Genomic DNA, 20,754 nt, shown 5'->3' on the forward strand with positions numbered 1-20,754 from the left:
ACAAGACAGATAACTGTTAGAACTCTTTTTAAGTTTTTTCTAACTTTAATCGAATGTGGGTTATTTTATCTTGACTTTAATAATATATGCATGCCCTCTCTTTTGGTTTTTTCGTATAGCATTTTGCATAAAATTTGATTTATTAGTTTATTATAAATTCCACCTTTGAGATGGTGAACTGTGCATCTTACTTGAACATTCCATTCTTAAAAATCTTTTTTCCAACTTATTTTTTCAATGTTTAACATCTATAAAAACTGTTTTAGACTTGAAAAGGTTTTGGAAATATGTTTTTATAAGAATCCATTGTAATTGTACAAGTTGTAATTGAAACTGATATTGTCTTTGATCCCATGCAATAAAAGTCATAAGGAAAAACTGGTTGGTTTGGTACGGGATCAAAGACTACGGGTTATAGTTGATAATATGTAAATGTCTGTTGGCATTTCTTATAAATACATATTTCCATAAGTTAACACATTTTTTTTTTTTTCCCCAAATAATGGTTTAATAATTATTTTCACCTATAAATTTTTAAATTACTATTTTATACCTAAATTTATATTTAATGCAAATAGTATTCGATTAAGTTATTGGAGTTTTTAGAGGGGAGCGATATCTTTTGATGGTAGATATTGATTTGGGATTGGGATTAATCATATTTGACTTAAGAGGATACTGCGTAAATTTAATTCGTCGATTTTTGACAATTGTGGTCGGCGGGAGTAAGGTTTGAGAGGTTTTAGTGAGTGATGATAAGAAAAGAAATGGTTGTATGTCGTGGTTGTAACGAAAATAAATTAAATATAAATTTAAGTAATAAGTATTTTAAAAGTAATAGTGAGAAAATGTATTGTTTACTCTCCTACCTTTCAAGTCTAAAACAGTTTTTTAATGTTCAAATCAAATTTCTTAATTATTGAATATTAAATAAAATTGTTTTGGGCCGATGGGTTGAAGCTAAAGCAGCCCAAACTAAAACCTCTACAAAGTCCAATCTAAAAGCAGCTAAAAAGTTACAATTTCCTGACGGCCCCTATATTTTATTTAATTTAAAAGCCCCGTACTTCTTTAATCATGTCTACCAATTTCCCCAGGCAAACACACTCTTCCGTCTTCTCCTCTCCGATCAAGAATCAATCAGTTCAAAACCCTAAACGCCCACCACCCAGCACAAGCTCACAAAATGCCCGTCTTCTTGTCTTTCACTGCCAAACTTTTGAAACTTAAAACTACATCAACAACAACACTGAACACAGTTATCTCATTCACAGGTTACCACAACTTAATATTCCCAAAACACATGTCCCAGAAATGCACTTCAATCCCTAAAAAACAAGAGAGAGTCCGCGACCACGCTTACGATGACTACATGGAAATCGAAAAGAAGACGCGCAAAGTCCTCAAATTTCAGCCTTTAATCATGTCCCAATACAACGAAACACTGCCTATCTTTCGCTTAGACATGCTCTCTCGCCGCATTGGCTTCAAAAACCATGAAGCTGGGAAGTTTCTCCTCAAGTTCCCACACGTTTTTGAAATCTACGAGCACCCAGTTAAACGAATTTTGTACTGTCGTTTAACACGAAAAGCTATTCTCCAAATTGAACAAGAAAAACAAGCTTTGGATGCCCAAATACCGGATGCTGTGACCCGTTTGAGGAAGCTTCTTATGATGTCCAATACGGGTCGGTTACGGCTTGAACATATTCGGATTGCGAGGTCTGAATTCGGGTTGCCTGAGGATTTTGAGTGCTCGGTAATTCTTAAGAACCCACATTATTTTAGATTGTTTGATGCTGATGACACTAGAAATAAATATATAGAGCTTGTTGAGAGAGATAATAGTTTAGCTGTTTGTGCTATTGAGAAAGTTAGAGAAAGAGATTATAGAGAGAAAGGTATTGATGAAGAAGATATTAGGTTTTCGTTTATTGTGAATTTTCCACCTGGATTCAAGATTGGGAAATATTACAGAATTGCAGTGTGGAAATGGCAACGGGTTCCTTATTGGTCCCCCTATGAGGATGTATCAGGGTATGACTTGAGATCACTTGAGGCGCAAAAGAGAATGGAGAAGAGGGCAGTGGCAACTATTCATGAAATGTTGTCGTTGACTGTGGAGAAGAAGTTGACATTGGAAAGGATTGCACATTTTAGGTTGGCAATGAACTTGCCGAAGAAGTTGAAGGAGTTTGTGCTTCAGCATCAGGGAATATTTTATATGTCAACAAGGGGGAATCATGGGAAACTTCATACACTGTTTCTTAGGGAGGCGTATAGGAAAGGGGAGTTGATAGAGCCAAATGATTTATATTTGGCAAGGAGGAAGTTGGCCGAGTTGGTTTTGTTGAGTCCTAGGAAGATGATGATGGATAGGGCGTTGGTTAGCTTTGGGCGAGATAGAGAAGATGACAGGATGCAGCGTGTTAGAAGGGTTTATGAAGGGAATGATTTTGACAAATATGGGGTTGAGGAAAATGCTGGAGGAGTTGGAAATGGGGAGGATGATTTGAATTCAGATTTGGGTTCTGATGTTGAGTCAGATAGTTCAGATGACGATGATGATTGTGATGAAATTATTGGTGCAGAGCAGGGTGCCTGTGTAAGCGAGTGATTTGGAACTTAGATCCATTGGACACTATGGTCAGAAACATCAAAGATATCTTTAAATGATCAGAATTTGTGAATTGAGAATGATGAATGACTGGCATGGGTGATAGATTTCTCATCCAAGGTTGAAGAAGCACCTCATATTGGGTTTCAGTTCTTAAAGAAACTTATATTTGAGAGGAAAAACATTTTATACAGGAAGTGCACTTTTGCAATTTTCTTCCCTAAAGTGGAGTGCTTCAACTTTGAAGTATGGCAAACTTTTTTGAGCCCTGGTGAACAGATTTTGGGATTCTAATTTGTGCCATGTCTTTTTCCTTGTACTGATTTGGCTAAGTAGTTGAAGAAGAAACTTTCAGCCGTCAAAGTAATTAATGTATTTGAGTTTGAAAGTTGAAGTTGCGAGAGCTTTGGCACCAAGATGCTGATCTTGCCATCATGAAGTCCAGCTGGATAACTGTTTCTGAGGTTTTGGTGCTGTTGGGCGTTGTCAGAAATATCACTAATAAGTTGGTGCAATGAAATAGATTTTTCCTTAATGTATGTACACACAATGGATCAAAGTCAGTAAAGATTTAGCTTATCCTGATGTTTTTCGATGTAGTAATTTTCTGTAGTCTTCCTGAGGTATAAACTTGAGCAATCTGTGACTTGTGACTGAAATCACCGGTAATGTAATTTGGAATTTAATCGAATATATCAAGTTATGCCCTTGCCTTGCTTCAGTCATGCTATAGACTAAGGCGGACTAAGCAATAGAATTACCTATGCAATCAATCATTACTTAATATGTACTGTTGATAAGAATCGATGACAGTAAATATCCTCCTCCGTCGGAGTTTGTATTCCTGATCTTTTTTAAGTTTCTGTTGTGAAGTTGAAGTTCAAAAAACACTGCCCTCAACTCAAGTTTTTTAAATCTATAAGACTGTATGCGTTTTTTGGAAAACACATGGTAGAATTGGTGCTTGTGCATGTATTCAGCTGATAAGACTCTGTAATCTCTGATATAGTTATAGAGCGAGTCTCGACTACTGCTCTACTTATATTTATTGTTTATACAATTTATTCACTTGGATCGTAGTCTTTACTAATTGCAGAGTTAAAGAGAACTGATCGACTCTAAGCCATGGTCCAGCAAGAGTCATTGAGTCTCTTGCCTTCTAATTCAACCTATCTCCTTTTGTTATTCCCAGAACTTCATCAAATTCCCTGATAGACGTGTTAACACTTAAACAGGCACGATGAAAAACCCAATTACAGAAATGGCTTGATACCGTAAAAGGGTTTGCTTTGGTCTAATCAAATTTTTGGGCCTCTGGCAGCTGAATTTCCATGGGCTTGGATCAGAATTCAGTAGCCATGAGTCCATGACATGAGTTCCTGCTTGGTCATTTGCAAATGGTCCAAAGGCGTGTAAGTTGGTTCAAGTTAGGTGGGTTTAACATCGAACTTGATCAATTTAAAAAGATTTTATGTCCACATCTAAAACAAGGTTGTTCGATTGATGATTCCATTTTAAACGTTGGATAGACCCAAATGGTATCCACTAACCACTGAAAACAACACAAACCCAATTTAGGCTTCATAAAATATGCACTCCCTTCAACATTCCTCATTACATAGAGTCATAGGTTTTGAATTATAAGGCCACCTACAATCATTAACACTATTATTTAATACACTAATCTCAATCTCACATCATTAATCATACCAAATTCGAAACAACACACATTTCAATACTAAACCCATTTCCCATATAATTGGTTTTAGGTATTTAACAACTAATAGAAGTTAAATTAGATTTTAAGATAACTCAAAATTGAAAGAAACATGTACAGTATTGTGAAAACGATAGTTTCAAGTTGGAAGAGTCAATGAAAACATATTTTTAGTTATAATAATCAAATTTTTGTCCTTAAGTATTTGTTGACTATACTGTGCTTGATATAATATTAATTACGTGAAAGCAAAGAAAAATAGAGAATTACGCCAAGAATCTTAGATGTTTTGCCATTGTATTGAAGCTTTACGTAATGGTTATATGTGTAGTATGATTCTCTTATAAAATTGGTATCAAATATTCAGAAAATGACATAATTTATATAAATAAATATTGAGTGATGCCTGCAGCCGAATCCAACTTGTGGAGAAGTAATCGAAATTTTATAATGCAACTACGTTAATATAAGCTTTCAACAATTGTAATTTTATCCCTTGTCTCAAACCAAACCTTCCAAACCCACTATAAATAATAAATAACCCTAAATTTTAAAACAATTCTTGGCCAAACATCATCAATCAATATACAATTATCACTACTCTTGTGTTTGTAAACACGTTAAGTGACATAATATTTGCAATCTTCTTGTTAGAGGCAAGCTCCGAAAATCTTCTTAATAGTCAATTCATACTTGAATTTTAATTGAGATTTTTATTGAATTTTCCTAACTTCTCCCATACAAATTGGTTGAGAGAAGTCAGAACTATAGTATTGAAATGAACACATTCTAAGATATTGTGTACTACTTGACTACTTGTAATATCAACCAAAAGATCTCTAGGATTGGGATTATTCTAATTAATGTATCCTTTATATGACTTTAAGCACAAAAATTCTGGTAACACAACATCCAGTTGACGTTAAACTATTATTCTTCATATGAAACTTGTAACACAAATAAAATGTCAACATGTATGTCCTCTGATTATTAAATTAATGTACCGAAAGTTGATGCCAAAATCATCAACCAAGAAAATAACCCAATTGTAATTGCACTCAACCAATCTTTAACCTTCCACTCTTATACACACAACAACGTCTTGCCCTATTTCTTAAAAATGGCACCAATTTTCTTTTATTTTTATACCTTTTTTTTTTTTTTTAATTATGGGAGGTATCTGAGTCAGCTTGCATACATCTTAACTAATCTTTCGAGACTTTGAAATTGTCGGTAGAGTAAAAGTCTTAGTGGCCATTCCTATTAGTGTTTGAGATGATTCGAACTCAGAAACTTATAAAACTTCATTTTTTTTTTTTAATTAGTATCAGATCACCCCATGACTTTTTTTTTCCTTTTTATACCATTTGTTACATCAACGATACGATATATTATTTGAACCAATTTGAAATATTAGGGATGATTAAATATTTCTCTACATATTTCAATGTGAAGTAAAAAATGGGTCTAAACAGTTGTTGAATTGTTATTAATTAATAATATTTTTGGAAGTATTTTTTCTAAATTATTGGATGTATTTTAACTTTATTTATGAAAAAAGAAAAATCATTTATTGGATTATTAATGAGGTGCCGCTTTGGTGCTTTCAGGCATCAGAAATCTACGGTCCACATTCCTCACCAAACAAACGTAATCCATGGCGTACGTCCCGAGGTGAAACTCTTTAAAATAATCTTCTGTCTGACTACTCACAACTTTTCACGTCAACCACCCACCGAATTATCATCTCTCAACCGTCAGATCAACGATCGTGATTCTCTTCTACAGATTTCGCTACTTCTTCACCCTGTATAAATGCCCCCACGTGTAAAGTGTCAGCAGTTCAATCTATCATTTCTTATGCTAGACTAGATCTGCATTGCGCTTTTATCGTTCGAGCGGTGGGCTCGCACACATTATTATCGTGATTTGTGTAGCACCTGATATTTTTCTTTCGTACAGGCACAGAGCGCGCACGCGTTTTGACTACCACTTAATGCAGTTCTGCCAAGTGGGCCTATCAGGAGCTGTTTGGAGAGCCTAATCGTGCGGTTTGTCCTGGAAAAGTCTGGTATACACTATACAGTTCTCTACTATTACCAATAGAATTAGGACACGTTAGCTATCAAATCTATCAAATCCGTTCTTAATATAAATTCAAATAAGGGTCAAGTTATTACAAAAAAAATTATAATATGAATTTTTAGCTTTAGATCCATGTAATCTTATTATTTAGAAGCTGCATAGTTGAGATTTAAAGTAATTATCTCAAGATACATTAATTCATATATTTTTTTTTAAATAATAGTTTTCACACAATTTCTAAAATATGTATTTTATAGTTTGAAATTTGAATGATTGAGATTATATTTAAATTGTGTCAATTTTCAAGATTTACAATTTACCTTAAATTCCAACCATGTACGATGTCTTAATCCAATAATTAAAAAAGTATATCATATCGTGAATAAATTATTTAAAAATATTGATTACTATAACATAATTCTTTAAATATATTAATAATAATTCATTTAAAATATGCATTTATGCCACATTTTCTTATTGATTATTCCTTCCACATGCATTCTTAATTAAGTCTTTAACCAATTAACAACTATAGTCTTGGACAAATGATTTTATTTTATTTTTTATCTTCTCATACTTAATTACCTTAAAGAGAAATAATAATAGCACTTATTTGTTATGAAGAAAAATCTTATGCACTCATTAACGATGAAAAGAAGGGAATACTTTAATAAAGAAATGAACAAACTGCATGGAGTGTAACCGTAAAGAAATCCAAGGTGGCAAATAGAAACACATAGAGAAGCTCAAGTTGAGCTGTTGAGGCAAGAGGTGATATTTGTAATACGTTTGTCATAACCCAAAAGGCCGACACGGGTCTGCTCCCTACTCAATTTGTTTCGAGGGAGAACAAATTTGCCAACCCAAGGTTTGGCCCAACTCATTTCCCACCCGAAAAGTTTCAAAAACACACTTTCTCACCCACCATTAAGGTCTATTAGTGAAATATGTTAACTGACATAGTATAATTAGTGTAAAGATGAAATTACCTTTTATTATTTGAATCCAAATCCAAATCCAAATCCAAATCCATGCCCAAACTGAAAAAAATTTATAAAAGTTTGGAAAAAAAAGTTGTTGGAATCACTAGGTGTGATTCTAACCGATTCACACCTAATCGAATGTAATTTCGATTGAATTGTACTTGGTCGGGTGCGAATCAGTCGAAATTGCACCCAATCAGGTGCAAATATGGCATTTAAAAATCTTCACTTGCTTCCTAAAAAAAAAAAAAAAAAAAATCCTCAAATCATTCCTCAACTTAAATTAAAATGAAAACTCAGATTTGCTTCACATTTAAACAACTTAGGAACACATAAAAAAAAACCTCTTGTAATCCCACCAAATCCATAAGCTCAATTTATGTTTTCTTCACATTCGACAACCTACAAGCGAAAAAGGCAAAGATCATTGAGATTGTCGGAGAGTACAAGGAATATGATCTCCACCACCTCTCTCCTCCATCAAGCCATACTTGGTCAGATGCGATTCAGGTTGAATCGCACTTGGCCTAAATCGCACCAGGCTGGGTGTGATTCTAGCTAAATTGCATTAGAGTTCCCCTCGTTTGATTGTGGTAATGACATCACCACCAGGTACCCATTTTGGCTCCAAGCTCACCAATTGGCCAGAATTGCACCCGATTGAGTGCGAACATGTCGAATCGCACCTAACTAGATGTGATTCCAACCAAATCGTTGCGAATTTGGTTTGATTATGTTTTCACCATCCCTTCTCCTATCCCATTAATTTTCCCAACAATTCAATACACAAAACACAACCCATTATCCCAAATAATAACAATATAACAAAACAAAGGATGTAAATTAATTACTACTTGATTTTGGTATGAAAGAAAATTCGGGGAAGCGGAATTTGAGGCAATAGGGTTGGGAAAGAAAGGTAAACTATTTTTTTCCCCCAAATTTATATATAAGGGATAAAATGATATGATTACCCATTGATTGTTTTTTTGAATTTATCATTATGTTATTCTTCAGTTAAAGTTAACGATGGATCTTAACAGCGGGTAAAAAAGTGTCTTTTTGAAACTTTTCGGGTGGGAAATAACTTAGGCCAAACCTTGGGTTGGAAAATGTTGCTCTCCCTTGTTTCTAAAAGCAAAAGCCCAACAACATATGCATAAAAACACAGCACCAACCCATTTGCACCCATCACTAACTCAGTTTTTATTATATTTACAGAAATTGCCACGTCACACAATTTATATTTAGAGCTCTGTGTAAACTTTTTATTTTGGTTATTTCTTTATGTTATGTTCCATTTGACATCTCTAATTTATAATTCTATGCTCTTTGATTGGGTATAAGATATGGATTTCTTCTGCGACAGTTGACCTAATATTCATTTCCATTGAAAACACACACCCACAGTCACACAGAGAAAAAGGAAAAAAATGGGGAATTCTTTTGGATGTTCAGCTTCTGGAGAAAGATTAGTTTCGGCAGCGAGGGATGGTGATTTGGTTGAAGCCAAGATGCTGTTAGATTGTAACCCATGTCTCGCTAAATATTCCACTTTTGGTGGCTTAAATTCACCTCTTCATTTCGCTGCTGCTAAGGGCCACAATGAGGTTGGTTATGGCTTTTCTTTTTCCTTTCTTGTAATGGGTATTTTGTTCTTTTCTACTTCTTGTGTTTAATTTTGGTGGGTTTTTGTTAGATTGTTGCTTTGTTGCTTGAAAATGGAGCTGATGTTAATTCCCGGAATTATTGTGGTCAGGTATGAGATTTGTTGCTTTTTTTTTTTCCCCTCTGGATTTTGTTCTTTTAAGCTGTCTTTTTTGTTGTTGAAGATTTTAGAGAATTAAGGTTGATTTGATCATTTGTGTGAGGGGTCTTTTTCTGTTTTGTTATATACATAGATTTTTGTATCTAGATTTTTTAAGGTTTATTTACATGGTATGGAATTGGAAGCCTCTGAAAGATTGGGACGGCATTCTGATTCTCTGGTTCCAGCAGACTCTGAAAAAGATCCTCATTGTGAAAGATAGGATTAAAATTTTGCTAATATGGTTTTCAAAACAAACATGATCTGCTTTTTTAATAAGCATAGCTAAAAACCTGTTCCCTTAATTAGCGACAAGCTGATGGATCTGCTTTGAAACTTACTGTTGACTTACTCAATTTTTCTAATTTATGTTTGAAGACCGCATTGATGCAAGCGTGTAGATATGGGCACTGGGAAGTTGTACAAACTCTTCTGCTCTTCAGATGCAATGTAAGTTCAATTTCCAGTAATCTTTGCCTTTTTTTTTTTTTTTCTCCCCGCAAATTATAGAATATTAAATAAATGAAATCTGTCTTTGATAAAGAGGCGGTTTGATGCTTTTATGTCATTGTTTTGCTTTAAGTTAATCATAGCTATTTTCTTCCTATAGGTCATAAGAGCAGATTACCTCAGTGGGAGGACAGCTCTACATTTTGCAGCTGTAAATGGGCATGTTAGATGTATTAGACTAGTTGTGGCTGATTTTGTTCCTAGTGCTCCTTTTGAAGTTGTGAATATTCATGTTGAAGGTAATAGAGGGGACAGTTCCACTTTGAAGAACAAGTATGATCAAAGGTGTGGAATTTGTTTATGTTGCTCGTGTGTATTTACTTTCTCAATTAACTCTCATGTTGCTGGCGAGATTGGGGTGGGAATGGAGATATATTAAGGGCTCAGATTAGTCAATTCATTTTTTGGATTGTTTCTAAAGAACTAATTGCAAAATGCTTTTGTTTGATGTAAATGTTGATTGCAAACTATGGCACTTTGTGTCTTGTTTCTGGTGGCATTATTTCAATATTTCTGATAGACTATTTCTTCAAAGGAGATGTTTCTACTTGCTTTATCATGTGGTTTGATGATATCAATGCAAACGAATCATTCTATTTTTATATGCCAAAGATATCGAGCATTATTTTTCTTGTTGTTTATCTGGCTAATTCTATAATGCAGTGCCCTGTCCAAGTTTGTAAATAAGGCAGCTGATGGCGGGATCACTGCTCTCCATATGGCTGCATTGAATGGATATTTTGATTGTGTACAGCTTTTGCTTGATCTTCATGCAAATGTATCTGCGGTGACATTTCATTACGGAACATCAATGGATTTAATAGGTTTGCTCTTGTATTTGATTCTTGACCCTTTTGTGCATAATCTCTATGTAGTCAGTGCTTGAAATGACATATCCTATTTATTTCTAGGAGCTGGAAGCACACCTTTACATTATGCTGCTTGTGGAGGAAATTTAAAATGCTGTCAGGTAAGAATTCTAATATCCTTTAAAGATTTTCATAAATGACCTTTAGTTCCCTTTAACTTTTGAGATGACAATCGTACTATTTCTGCAGATCCTCCTTGCAAGGGGTGCCAGTCGTATGTCTTTGAACTGCAATGGGTAATTAATTGCCAATAGTTTCTCTTGCCATGTTCACTCTTTGGCTTGTTGGTATGATTTCGTTTTTGGGCCTGTATATCACATGGCTAAAAGAAGTTTGTGTATTTCTTCAGGTGGCTGCCTCTTGATGTTGCTAGAATGTGGGGACGTCATTGGCTTGAACCTTTGCTGACACCCAATTCTGACTCTCTCATACCAAGATTTTCTCCTTCCAATTACTTATCCTTGCCTCTTTTGAGTGTACTTAATGTAGCAAGGTAATTTTTCAACCACTATGTGAACAGATAAGTATTTTGCTGTCCTTAAATTACTAACAGATGGTCATCAGATTAGTGCTTCTGCGGGCATCTTTGTTACATATTTAAGGTATAAGTGATGATATAATACTGGTTTGGACTTGGAGGGAAAGGTTTGTCACGACAGATAAAGTTGCAAGGTTAAAACTGAATTTCTTGACCTAACTTAGGAGAAATTATATTTCATATCGTGAAAGTAAAACCGAGGAAAAAGATCAGGAAGCTAGAGAAGGGCATATGATGTGAAAGATGAAAAAATATTAGAATCTTCTAAGTGAATAAATATGCAGTCAATTGTGGTTGGAGCAATTCGATCTTTTATACCTGTAACTTTTCAGTGATCTCTTTCATTGAGTTACATGAGGTTATAAATTTTCAGCTTTATGCTAGCGTTATTTTCTTTCATATAAAGTTTGGGGTGGGGATGTGTGCTGTATAGAATTCAAACATTGGTTGTGCCTGTTGATTTTGTATATGATTGGGAGGTAATAAATAATATATTCCTGTTTGTGCAATTAAACCCGAATATGACATGTTGCAAGTAATCTTTGCAGAGAGTGTGGCTTGCAATCCTCAACAACCTCCTCAGATGATGCTGATACTTGTGCTGTCTGCCTGGAGAGAGCATGCACTGTAGCTGCTGAAGGTTCGTTCTTTCTTTGACTGTTTTTGTTTTTATTTTTCAAATGTTGTGTATTATCTGATTAAGATATCTTTATTAGCTTGTGATGGAGTAGCTCTAAAACAAGGAATATTACTTCCATTATTAATTCCTTCATAGTTGTTAATACCAGCATCCTTTCTGTTAGGTTTTCAGCATCTTATCCCGTCATCCAGTCCTTCGTTTGGTTCATTCAGTCTAGTATTGTGTGCTGTTCTCTAAAAAAATAATTTTGTGAAAAACTCTAAATTGAAATCTCAAAAAAATTATTCTAGACAAACATAATATAGAGAAACCATAAACTTTAATTTGCCTATTTTGTCTTTAACTTTAAGACAATCAGGTGAGTATATCGATCATTTAAAATGCAATTGGCTGGTGCTAAAAACCAAAGAAAATGAAAATAACAATTGATCTAGATGTTAGATTTGTTCAAATATTGGGAAGCTTTAACCAGAGAGGGCTTAAGTGAACAATTTATGCGTTGGTTGCACTTTTTGTTTTTGTGTTTGTTTTTTAACAGCCAACTTATCAGAGTAATGCTGTGTACATTTAACATGATATTCGGAATGTTCTCTTCAACTCTGTACTAATCTGCTGGAGTTTCAGCCGTTTCAGTGATCAAAGACATGTACTTTTGACGAAATCTCAAAGTAGAAAATAAATAATGTAGGTGAGTTTAGGTGACAACCCTGAGTATGTAATATTTTGGGGAAGGAAAAGGAATTAGCAGAGATTCTCTGCATGAAGCTGCTCGTTTACTGCTGAGAGAACCTATTGATAACATTGAGTTTGATCTTTTGTTAGCTATGAAAGCAATATCTTCAGCTATGTGGATACTTTTTCTATCCTATAATTAAGGTCAAATCTTTTGTTATTAGATCAAAGCTCACCATGTCCCATACTTTTGTCTCTTAATATTATAAATTTCCATTCAGCACCCACTGGTTTTTGTTGCTTATGGCCGCACTTCTTGGTCTTCTTGTCATCAATTTATTCCGCCATACCCTTATAGGAAGGTCTACGCTTGCTCTTTCCATTCGCTTTCCTTAATCTTCTTCACAACCTTAATGCAGCTACTCTCATCTGATGGGCATTGTCCTTGTGCTAGCTCCTTGAACCCTAATTAATAGTCATTTTCATGACTGTCTATTTTTTCTTTTATTCCTTAGTTGTCTGTTCAGTGCACAACATATTGAAAGATTTTACCTTAGCAAAGTATCTATAATTTAATGGCAAGCTTGTTATATTCAGTTAAATTAATGATTTATCTAAACATTGACCGCTTTCCTGTGTCACTTGGCCATCATTGTGCTTCATTTCATTATTTTACTCTGGTTTTTCTAAAGTGCCATATGGTGGTGAGGAGTTAAAGGCCCACCCTTTGCATAGTCCTATTATGAATCAATTTAATCTGTCAATCCTTCATCCTTTTTCATGCTAAAACATAATCTCTTATCAGTTTATCAGCCTTATAACATTTTACTTTGCAGATGTTTGGTTTTTTAAATAACATGTGCAGGCTAACATGTTTATGCACGTTCTGAGCTACCTGTTTAGTCATTGAATCATCAAAGTTCTTCTCTTTTAAGTTTATACATCATAATATTAAGCTATTGAGACATTCCATGTAGTAAACATCTAGGTTGTTAACAGTCTATTGTTTTTTGTGGATTATCATTTTCGTGCTCACATTATGCTTAGACTTCACTAATGAGAATTGCTTTATACTGTTAGGGTGTCGGCATGAACTTTGTGTAAGATGTGCACTCTATCTTTGCTCCACAAGTAACATCCCCTCAGAGATGGTCGGTCCTGCTGGCGCCATTCCGTGCCCTCTTTGTAGACATGGAATTGTCTCATTTGTCAAATTGCCTGGTTCCCCTGTAAAAGAAATTAAGCAACCCCTGTCCCTTGGCCTCTGTACCCCATGCATGCTTCACCCTCGTGATGCTGAACGCCAATCACCAGCTTGTGCCCCGGAGATTCGAAAGAATCGTGTAGCTTCAGTTTCCTCAGACATGTTCTGTCCAGTCACTTGTAGCCCATTTCCTTCTGTTGCCATCCCTTTATGCACCTGCAATGATGGACCATGCCCATCGTTCGAACCTAGAGAGATAGAAACTCAAGATGAATCTCCCCGACGTGCTCAAGGAACATCAATAGAACAGGATAAAATGGAAGGGCCAAGACTTGAGAGAACAAGCTGTTCAAGCATGTTTTGGGGCAGGAGAAGCTGCACTAGAGAGCATCAGTGCAATTCAGAGATAAATGCTTGATTAGTAATGGCTTGTAAAATTGGTGGTCCAAACAGAATTTTTGATAACGCCAGCCCCAAGTCACAAAAGAGTTTTGAAATCCATGTTTGCTTCTGCTTTTTGTTCAGCTGCTACATGGTAATGGATCTGGGTTTGAATCATGGCATTTTGATTAGCATCTAGATTGGTTTTGATTATAAATATATATATATTTAGAAGGGGTTGTAAAGTTTGTATGTGGGAAAAGGAAAAGAAATTGATTGTAATTTGTAATTGGTCATTTAAGAACGTCTACTTTGTCTCATTAACCATTCTGGTGTGATTGTTTATGATAGTCAAAAGTCTCTGTTCATTGCTTCTAACAAATGGTATAGTACTTTGTTATTTTGTATATTATTATTATTATTATAATGTTACAAAAAGGTTGTAGAGGTAGACGTTATAGGAGAAAAGAAAAGATGCAAAAAGATAATATTAATTCATTTTGGGTCCCTGCAAGAGAAGTAATTCATTTTGTTATAGGAGTAGATAATATTAATTTTTTCAAGGTGTTGGAAGTTGTGTTCAGAAGATGAAAAGAATTCTGGACCCTAAAGAGCTGGATGATGTTGGCGATAAACTTGTCCATTTTATATGACCCTCACTGCCTTCCTCAATCGAGAGATCAACACCTAAACCTTAAATAATTTGAGGTCCGCTCACTATCAGTCTGTTATAAAGGTAGACATAGGAATTCTATGTGTTGAGGATCTTATCAAACTTTACGTTAAGATTTGTAAAATAGAAAAACCTATTGTTGAAAATGATATTGAATGAGTTTTTAAACCTTGTTCAGCTTCAAACACCATCCATGATACAGTATTTACTATTTAGATGTAAATCAACAACATTGTTATGAGTTTATGACAAAAATTCTATAACAATATTTCACATATAAAAGAAAAAACATTGTTCTTCTCTAGCAAAATCTTCTTAATTCAACATAGTAATTTGTTGATGCGTGATTCTAACACCAACTAATCGACACGTGCGTAACATTGATTGATCAAGAGACACACGTGATTATGGAAAGGAAAAATGTGAAATAAATGCTATGGGAGCTTTTTAAAGTGGTTCGGATGCTAAGGTAGCAAGTCCTACGTTCACTGATTTGTATTAGTATTGTGGGTCAAGTCGCAACAGCGGATTGACTTACAAATGATTAGGAAAAGTAAATACAAAGTTTGCAAGAGAGAGAGAGTTCAAGTGTAAAAAATGGCCGAATCCCCTTAATGAAGGGGTCTTCTCCCTTTTATAACCAAATGAGGGCGTGTAATCATCATTAAATCCATAGGTTGGTGTGAGTGTCAGGACATAATCCGGCTTTACGTCCTATTACCCACTTCCCAAGCTGATTTCACGCGATTTATTGCAGGGAAATGGACACATGAGAGCTCCAAAGCGTTTGTTAGGCCTGACATGTACTTACCGTTCTGACAGGAGCAGGTCACACTGCATCACGTGACTTTCCACGTCAGCCCTTGTTTTCCCAGGTATAACATAATTAAAAGAAAAATAGTTTGGCAATAGTAATTGAATTAGTTATGAAACTACAAATTTTGAAACTAAGAACAAAAACCACCACCAGGTGACCCAGGGGTCAACTAAGACTCTTTGGTGTATTACTCGAGAGGTTATAAGTTTGATCCACATGAGTTACTAAGGTGGCCTAGCGGTCAACTAAGATTCTTGGGTGTATTACTTAAGAGGTCATGAGCTCGATCCACTTGGGTCGCTAATAAGGGTGACTCAACGGTCAACTAGGACTCTTGGGTGTATTATTCAAGAGGTCATAAGTTCAATCTACCTGGGTTGCTATTAAGGGTAGCCATTGATTAAGGGGATTTACCCGGTTGTCAACTTCAGGGCCTTAAAGGATTAGTTGAGAGTCAACTAAGACTCTTGAGTGTATTATCTAATAGGTTATGAGTTCGATCCACTTGGGTTGCTAATAAGGATGACCACTGACTGAGGAAATTTATCTGACTGTTAACTTTAGGGTCCTAGAAGATTAGTTGAGATACATGTAAATTGAGATCTCCAGCCAACCCAAAAAAAAAAAAAACAAAAAAAAACCAAAACTAAGAACAGAAAAAGAAATGTTAATAATCAAACACCAAGTTTTAATGTTATTTTGTATTAGAAATAGGAAGGGCAGATACTCAACGAGAACATAGTACAGAACATGATCTTTGCATAGCGTGCCACGTGCCTGGTGAAAGGCATGTAGCTTATCTATGATGCAATGACGTACGTCCTATCATGATTCTATTTACAGTAGATCGATCTGATCCGATCGTACGGTACATATAATCAAAATAAACCCTATAAAGTATATGGTCCCACACCAAACCAAACCAAAACCTAGTTTTTCAGTAAACAAAACATAATCTGTAATAAACTAATCGAAAACATTAAGCAAAATACAACTTCAAGTTGAATCCAAAACCCTAAAACATGAACCAGAGGATAATGCTGCCAACTTCAAGTTGAAGATGAGCAGTTTTCTTTTATTTCGAGTGAAATAGTATTAAACTGATCTTTCTTCTATATCTTCATCTTCATCTTCATCTTCTTCTTGCAGCGGTTTCTCTCTGGGCATTGAAGTAGACTGCAGCCACTGGCAGGCCGAGGCCGTTCTCTTGTGCGAACCGCCTTGTGTTGAAATGGTCCCTTGAAGTTGGTGCCTTCACAGTTTGTCTTCCTCTTTGCTTGAACAATATGAATACATATCTATGGATGCCCACCACCGGCTTTGGAATCTCATAGCTAACCACTTCTTTTCCTGTTTTACGTTAATCATTTAAATCAAAACCCATTTAAGTTCATGACATCACTTTAATTAAATCATATTGTATCAAATATCAATTGAAGTTTCAAAAACTCACCAAAGGAAACATCAGTGGTTCCAGGAATGTCCGTAACCATCCTGAAATTGAAAGGTTTTGTGAGAAAATTTACAACGACATTAATGTACAATGAAATGTTAATTAAACAACATATAATAAGGGTTAGTCTGATAATACAAACCAGTGGAGATGCTCTCTCAGGTGTGGATCACTAGGGCTTGGAGCATCAGGATCAGTCATGATCTATTCAATGAAAGAGAAGGCACGAAGAAGAAGCAACAAGTTGTTAGTACTAGAATTAGCATTATAATTATGTACTCAAAGTAGTAAAATATAAAAACTAAGATTTACCAATGTGTAGGCGGCTCTCATGTCCTCGCCACCAATCTCAACCCGAGGTTTAGCAGCAATGACAGCAGGCATAAGCTCATAACCATTAGCAACTTGCTTATTGGAGTTATAAGTTACAGTCATCTTCACAGTTGGGGTGAAAATGTCCACAACATCACCCACCACTCTCCCCACAGCCAGTGGTTCCGACGTTCTTGACATTATATATAAAACAGAACTCTTAAGGAGAAAGCTAGAGAGATTTCTGATACAGAACTGAGATGATTAAGTGTTTGCGACAATGAAGAGCTTTTATAGACACAATGAAAGAAACACAAATTATAGAGAAAGAGCTTGGGTTAGAAGCTCAAAGATTCGAAAATTCTTCACATACCTATTTATGGAAAGGACACGTGTGATAAGTTTTGAAAACGGAGTTGTCTTTTTCCAAATATAAACGTTGAAAGAAGGCACTAGGGGAGATGGGTGTTGCTGAGTTTGTGTCTAAGAGATCCCTCTAAAATGCTCAAAGCATTATAAAAATAAACATATCGCTGTGTGTAATCCAACACGTCTTCACGTTATTGGCAGAATGAGAATGAAGAATACAACTTTTTTCTGCTTTTATATAATATCCCTGGACAAATGGAATTCAGCTTTTGAGGTGCTTCTCTCCATACACATGCTTTCTTACATTTTGAAAACGAAAATTAAAGAAAAGAAAAAAAATCTTATCACTAAGCTTGGAAACCAGTAGTTTATTACTAAGAGGCAAAAAGGAATCGCTATTTGTTATCTTATTGGTCTATGGGCTGTAAATGGAATCGTCTGGCATATTGTTTATGACTTAGATTCGTTTTATTAATGTCAAATTGTTCAATCTTTCCTTTTATGTAATTAGATCATGTGGGCATGACTGAAACTTTCTGGAAATAAAACTAACGAATTTATCTAAGATTTTGAAGCAAACCTATTCTATTACCATTCATTCATTGCTATATTGTTCATGAACAGCGATACATCGTAAAGTTAGAATGGAAGAGTCAAATATGTGGATCGAATTATATTGTTGAAATTGCCAGAAATTAATTAGTTAATTTATTCTTCATTAAGGGTAATAGAATCTCCAGTTAATTAGATCAATCAGAGAGAAAAAAGCAAATTCAAATCTAGAAAAATATTGTTCCTAAGTCGGCAAATAAAGACAGGTTGCCTAATTTAACTGTTGCCTTTGCTGATTCATAAACGTTCTGTATTTCTTTTGACAAGTATGCACGGCACCAAATATAGTAGCTAGACACTTAAAAGCCTAAGCCCTTGCGTGCATATAGAACCAAAAAAAAATAACAAAAAAAAAAAAAAAAGCTAATTGGGACTGGATGTAGTCACCTATATTCATTCGTGCAGTGTGATTTATGATTGATTTCTTGGTTCACCGAGGAACGCAATCACTATTGGATGGTTTGATAGTAAAGAGTAAAACGAAAAAGTTTTATGAACTTTTAAGTTCAAGTCTTCTCAAATAGTAATAAGAGTGATCGTTAAGATTCTTATATAACTGACAGTTTTAAGACCCAAAAATTAAGATACACACAAATTTATCCAAACACCTGTCGTGATAAAAAAATAATAATAATTGCACCTTTTTTGTTTCTTTCCATCAACCTTTTCAACCGGAAAAGTTTACATAGGAACATTTCCTTGATGTAACATAGGTTTATTGTTCATAGAAAGTTATCATCAGAAACGGTGCCACGCACGTGTATCTATATAAGAGAAGTTCCGTGAGGTAATTAACATTCAATATTTTTAATTATTCTTCCTGATCGATCATTCGAGATTATACATGCTTCAATTTAATTGATCAAGACGTCCAATATTGTTCTATGATAGAAACTTTACTGATGTTAAAATCAGAAATATTGTTCTAAGATAGAAACTTTACTGATGGAAAAATCAGAAATATAACATAAATGCACAGACACCTAATTCGATGCTTCACTTTAAAGCTTGGGTGAATAAGCTCATTTACAGTCATTTCTCCTGCCACCTTATCGAGTATTCATGCCAAAAAAAAAAAAAAAAAGGAGAAAGAAAAAGCCTTGCTAGCTGTTGCGTCCCAATTTATCATCGGAAAAATAATAATAATAATAATAATAAATAAACGAAAAAGAAAAGTATTACATTACTGTACCTTCAGCAAAGTTATAATACCGACTTTGACTATTAGAAACCTTTGTGAAAAAAATTATGTAAAAACATGGGAATAAATGTTCATGCATGGCTGGATGACTAAGATTCTACATGAACAAACTTGGTATGAGAGGTGTTCATGAGTATTGTATACTCCAAAGAAAAAATGTTATTCTTTTTGTATATATTTTCTGTTTTTGCTAAGGATGGAGTAAGAAATTAAAGCAATGAAACGCTAATGATTAAAATATAAAATTGATATGATACGCCTTAATATATATATATATATATATATACGCCTTTATAAAATTGATATGATACGCGTTTATATATATATATATATATATATCTAAAAATATAAAATGCTTTTTTCATTAAAAAACAAAAAATTCTCCAACGAACCTTAAAATATACTAAGAGACGTCGACCCACTTCAGGGAATCGATGGCCGCCACATAAATTATGAAAATCTTCAGCATCTTCAATAGCCAATTAATATGAATATTGAGAAATAAATCTCTCCAGAAAAGATACTTTGGAAGGATGGCATCAGTTCAGTTGTATACAAATACAGTAGACATGGGTGGCAGATTTTAAAAACACTTTATTCATTCATCAGGTAAAGAGAAGGACCCGAGGAATTTGAAGAAATATGGCCAATTGTTTAATGGTGTATCGTGGAATAAACCACTTTGAATTTGACACCTACTTGATAGTGAAAGAATAACTTGTCTTGATGAAATAAAATTAGTCAATTACAAGGAAAACTTTTTCGATATTCTTTGACTGATATAGCTCATTTTCTTTCGCTTCTTCTTTATTCCATCATCAGCATAAAATTAAGCCAAAATCTGGTTTCCATTCATTTCTGCAGTCGACACGTTTCATGATCCTTGGAAGAAGCTCTAATTTTAGTCAAAATTCTCCAAGTGTCCTTTGTGTAGCGCCTGTGACCTTGCTCCCACGATTAGGAAGAAATTCTAAGTAAAGAAGCTATACCATGATTCTCTTATTATACAAATATAGAACTTTAAAGTCAATTTGCTCTCTTTAAACAGTAGACCCATTTCACTGCTTATTTGTCAATTGCTTAACGATCGTGGATTACGTATATAGTGATACGAACCTTAATTGTGCTGGTAAGTAAGGTTAATGCATTCATGCAAAAATTAATTTGGTATAAATTCCTGAATGGACTAAACCAATAATTAGGTACTCTTACAATCTATTTCAATGAAGTTTTAGTCTACTTTCGCATATGAATATTTAAAGAAACTTCCCTTTCTCCTTTTCCTCAAGAGACA

The 20,754-nt window shown here is 34.6% G+C and overlaps 3 protein-coding genes across 3 annotated transcripts; 2 read left to right on the forward strand and 1 right to left on the reverse strand.

The window, feature by feature from the left end:
• The first annotated feature begins 1,068 nt into the window (after positions 1 to 1,068).
• On the forward strand, positions 1,069 to 3,202 carry LOC116127839 (protein ROOT PRIMORDIUM DEFECTIVE 1). The gene has a single exon (XM_031413496.1). It carries the CDS (start codon positions 1,187 to 1,189, stop codon positions 2,615 to 2,617), a length of 1,431 nt encoding a protein of 476 aa, XP_031269356.1. The 5' UTR covers positions 1,069 to 1,186; the 3' UTR covers positions 2,618 to 3,202.
• Positions 3,203 to 8,656: 5,454 nt separating this feature from the next.
• Positions 8,657 to 14,166, forward strand: LOC116127984 (E3 ubiquitin-protein ligase XBAT33). The gene is made up of 10 exons (XM_031413646.1): positions 8,657 to 9,012; positions 9,102 to 9,161; positions 9,588 to 9,659; positions 9,820 to 10,004; positions 10,383 to 10,543; positions 10,631 to 10,689; positions 10,778 to 10,824; positions 10,938 to 11,081; positions 11,675 to 11,766; positions 13,519 to 14,166. The coding sequence occupies exons 1-10, from the start codon at positions 8,836 to 8,838 to the stop codon at positions 14,058 to 14,060; spliced, it is 1,539 nt and encodes a 512-aa protein (XP_031269506.1). The 5' UTR covers positions 8,657 to 8,835; the 3' UTR covers positions 14,061 to 14,166.
• A 2,018-nt stretch (positions 14,167 to 16,184) lies between these two features.
• Positions 16,185 to 17,514, reverse strand: LOC116127961 (CEN-like protein 1). The gene is made up of 4 exons (XM_031413621.1): positions 17,279 to 17,514; positions 17,109 to 17,170; positions 16,967 to 17,007; positions 16,185 to 16,863 (listed from the first exon to the last, which is right to left on the reverse strand). Exons 1-4 carry the CDS (start codon positions 17,477 to 17,479, stop codon positions 16,646 to 16,648), a joined length of 522 nt encoding a protein of 173 aa, XP_031269481.1. The 5' UTR covers positions 17,480 to 17,514; the 3' UTR covers positions 16,185 to 16,645.
• Positions 17,515 to 20,754: the final 3,240 nt, after the last annotated feature.

This window comes from Pistacia vera, unplaced genomic scaffold (genome assembly GCF_008641045.1).
Source record: "Pistacia vera cultivar Batoury unplaced genomic scaffold, PisVer_v2 Contig196, whole genome shotgun sequence".
In the NCBI taxonomy this organism is placed as follows: domain Eukaryota; kingdom Viridiplantae; phylum Streptophyta; class Magnoliopsida; order Sapindales; family Anacardiaceae; genus Pistacia; species Pistacia vera.